We start from the raw sequence: 3,291 nt of genomic DNA, 5'->3' as shown, positions 1-3,291 counted from the left end.
CCAGAAAAAATACTGTAACTCACAACCTGTACAAAAAAATCAGCTGTTTTTAACTATTAAAACCTCAGCAGCAGCCCTTCTATTTTCATATGCTTCACAACTTAGTTTTTGTCTGGGGACTGAGGAATGAAAATGTTTTCCTGATTCTTTTTGCAAAGTGTTTCTAAGATCTATGCCTGCTACCTTACATTTTCCTTCTAAGAAAGGCTTCCTAGAGACAGCTTGATGTGTATGGAGGAAAATATTCTGGTAGAAGGATATTTTTATATTCTTAAAGAATGATTTTTAATCTTACCACATCCAGTACTTGGGCTTTATTTATAAAGCTTATTATTCAGACAACTGCAGTCCTATCAGTTTCAGAGTTGCGTATACCCCGATGTCTTGTTCTTGTTCAAGAAGCAGTATTGTATTTTTGTATGTTTGTTTTTTCAGGATACACCGGGATGTGGAAGGTGTATTGCTCAAGCAATTTACTTTGGTTCTGTAGACATTTAAAAAAAATTAAGCTCTTTGATGTTTAAAAATCCAGTTCAAGCATTGCACTTATGCTTATTAATTCTGTATCAGTCTTGATTACTTGGTCATGTCTGCCAGCCTTTATTTCAAAATGATTTGTTCTTGCTCAGAGTAGATCAAACTTGCCATTAACAATCCAACTTTGTGATTTTATTTTGCTTGTAGGTTTAATCTAACTGGCAAAGAAGTGTAAGGCTTTAAATAGATTTCTTCTGGAATTTTTATTCCAAATTAGTCCCTTATTTTCTTACAGGTGATCATAGTTATTCTGGGGAAAGCTATGCATGTGGTAGGGTATGCAAGTAAATATGCTATATCAATGTAACACCCAGGATGTGTCTGGGGGCTTTTATTTTACCCAGACACATACAAGAGAAGCCAAAGCAAGTCCCTTTGAACTGTGCATGGGTTTATTGTGATGTTACCAATCAGGAAATATTAACAAGAACAGCCAGAGACAGCAGAGAATACACAGACATAGTCAGATCTTAGGGCCCCCAGAATCAGTCTTCAGGGTTCAGGGCAAGCTCCAGACTCCCACCCCTCTGCCTTTGTGCAGGAGAGTTTTCATAGTTTCATAGTTGTTAGGGGCTGGAAGGGACCTTACCGATCATCCATCCAGCCCCCCTGCACATGGGCAGGAAAGACTGCTGGGGTCAGATGGTACAGTTTAGGTTCAGATTTCTATTTCCATCTGTTCCTCTGAGATAAGGATCTCTTGGCCAGTTCAGGAGGGACCAGGGAAACTCAGTCATGATCTGTGACCATTGTTCTTTCCTAGGGTCACCTTATGAGCATTGGGTGTGATCACTGGCCTAACGTTTCAACACCCTTCACTAATCGTTAACCCTTGTAATTCAGACTGAACTGCTTCTGGGACCAGAGCATCTGGGAGTGCGTGTGCAGATCCATTGATGCACCTTTGCTACTGAGCATTAAGTTTAGTACCTCTGTCATACTAGATAGAGCAGGGGCAGGCTTTTGGGTGGAGGACACAGCTAGGGGCAGATAAATATTAATTTTCTAACTTTTTAGGGGCTGCATGGGCCAGACAGAATGGCCTGGCGGGCTGCCGCATTTTGCCCACCGTGAGATAGAGGGACTATCAGCACTAATGTGCAGTAGTGAAGGGGAACTTTTTGTGATGCTTAATGCGCAGCAGGCTATTGCTACCACACAGCAGCGCATTAGCACAGGTTTGGCCGCAAAGTGCCAAGACGCAGGAGAACAGTCCATTGAGCATTGAAGCCTCTTTCGACACAGCAGAGAGGGGCGCAGCACTCCCCAGCATCAAGCATTTAATCCAAATACAAGGCTAGAGCTCTCAAGGGACTCTGGGCAGCCCACCTGCCATTGGACAGCGGTCTGGCTACTGCGGCCTTCACACCGCAGGGGACGGTGATCCGCAGGCGCGCGGAGCCCGGGGGTTGCGGGACGAGCGGCCCCGCCCTCTACGTCATCGGCGTGCGCCGGGCTCGGCGTGGTCACGTGCCCGTGTTTACCCGAGCTCGGCGGGTCGCTGTGGGGGGTGAGGGGTTGTGTGCGGTCCCTCGTGCGTCCGGCCTGCGCCGCGCTTGAGCTCGCGACTTGTGACCTCGGGTGTCCCTAACCGCCCCCCTCGCGCCGGCTGCTCCTCCGCTCGGGATGTCGGTGCCGGCCAAGCGGTGCGGGCGGCCGCCCGTGCTGTCCTTCCTGGAGAAGAAGAAGAGGAAGCAAAGCCTGGACAGGCGACGGGGGAAGACGAGGATCTACGTGGGGAACCACATCGACCGGTGGCTGACGCTGAAGGAGAAGTTGGATTTCAGAAACGATGCTGAAGTCGCGGGGTTTTTGCTGGACTTGTAAGTGACCCTTCCCCACGGTATGTTTGCGTGAAGCAAACTCAGGCTTTTCTCAGTGGGTCTAATCCTGCACCTGTTACTGTAACGCAGGTACGACAACTATGACCCCCTGTTAAAAACGTCGATGTGCGCACTGCCCGAGGGTGCGAGAAGGATCGCCATGAAGGAGGGAAGATCCCCCCTGCCCGAGGACACTTCTTTAATAGCAGCTGACGGAACGTGAGTGAGGGCCTCTCTCTGCGTGACAGTAACACAAGAAAGGTTTTTTATCTGTCTTTAATCCCACCCCAGACCACTGTTTTCTTTGTCTTTTCTTTAACTTTATTTATTACTGAATCCAGTTTTTAAAATAACAAATCCAGTGTACAGAATAACACATCCTATGTTCAGAAGTGCGTCCAACCCACCAAAATATACATGAAAACAGATGCTGATCTCCCACCGACAGCACTGCCACAACCCAAATTAATATCCATAGGAGTCTTGTGCTCCTTTCACCTCCCGACCACTCTCTGACAGCTCCCCAATGCCTCTATCAATAATTTTTTTTATTTCTCCATCTGTATAGTAATTTGCTCCCTCTTCTTCCCCTAAACTTCACACAGTACTACAGATCCCACTATCTTCTACTCATCTCTACCCTCAAATTAATTACAGATTAATTACTAAGTGTTAATTCATAAAACTTGCACTTTGCAATTCAAAAATGTTTCTCATATTTTCTGGTTTGGAGGCAGGGAAGATGCATTTTTAGCAGATTCCAAAAATTTCCATCAGATTTCCAAGTAAATGTTTCTCCTGTAAAACACTGACGTGGTAGGACAACTTTTCCATTTACTAAAACTTCCCAAACTTTTTTAAACTGGTCGGTGATGTTAGGGGTGTCACTTCTCTGTCAGATTTTTTGCAACTGTAGTTCTTGCAGCCGCTA

General features: G+C 46.0%; 1 protein-coding gene across 2 annotated transcripts in view; it reads left to right on the top strand.

The window, feature by feature from the left end:
- Positions 1-2,016: 2,016 nt before the first annotated feature.
- The window catches only part of FOXK2 (forkhead box K2), a 111,605-nt gene continuing 110,330 nt past the window's right edge, over positions 2,017-3,291 (top strand). Inside the window, exons 1-2 of one of the 2 annotated variants that reach the window (XM_019502604.1) lie at positions 2,017-2,360; positions 2,451-2,579. In XM_019502604.1, the coding sequence (XP_019358149.1) occupies positions 2,164-2,360; positions 2,451-2,579 (326 nt within the window). In that variant the 5' untranslated portion in view covers positions 2,017-2,163. The remainder of the gene's footprint in view (positions 2,361-2,450; positions 2,580-3,291) is intronic. The other variant, XM_019502596.1, reaches the window with a different exon arrangement.

This window comes from Gavialis gangeticus, unplaced genomic scaffold (genome assembly GCF_001723915.1).
Source record: "Gavialis gangeticus isolate Ggan-Ray unplaced genomic scaffold, GavGan_comp1, whole genome shotgun sequence".
In the NCBI taxonomy this organism is placed as follows: Eukaryota; Metazoa; Chordata; order Crocodylia; family Gavialidae; genus Gavialis; species Gavialis gangeticus.
Note: the sequence above shows the minus strand (reverse complement) of the source record. Positions and strands in the feature narration are given on the sequence as shown.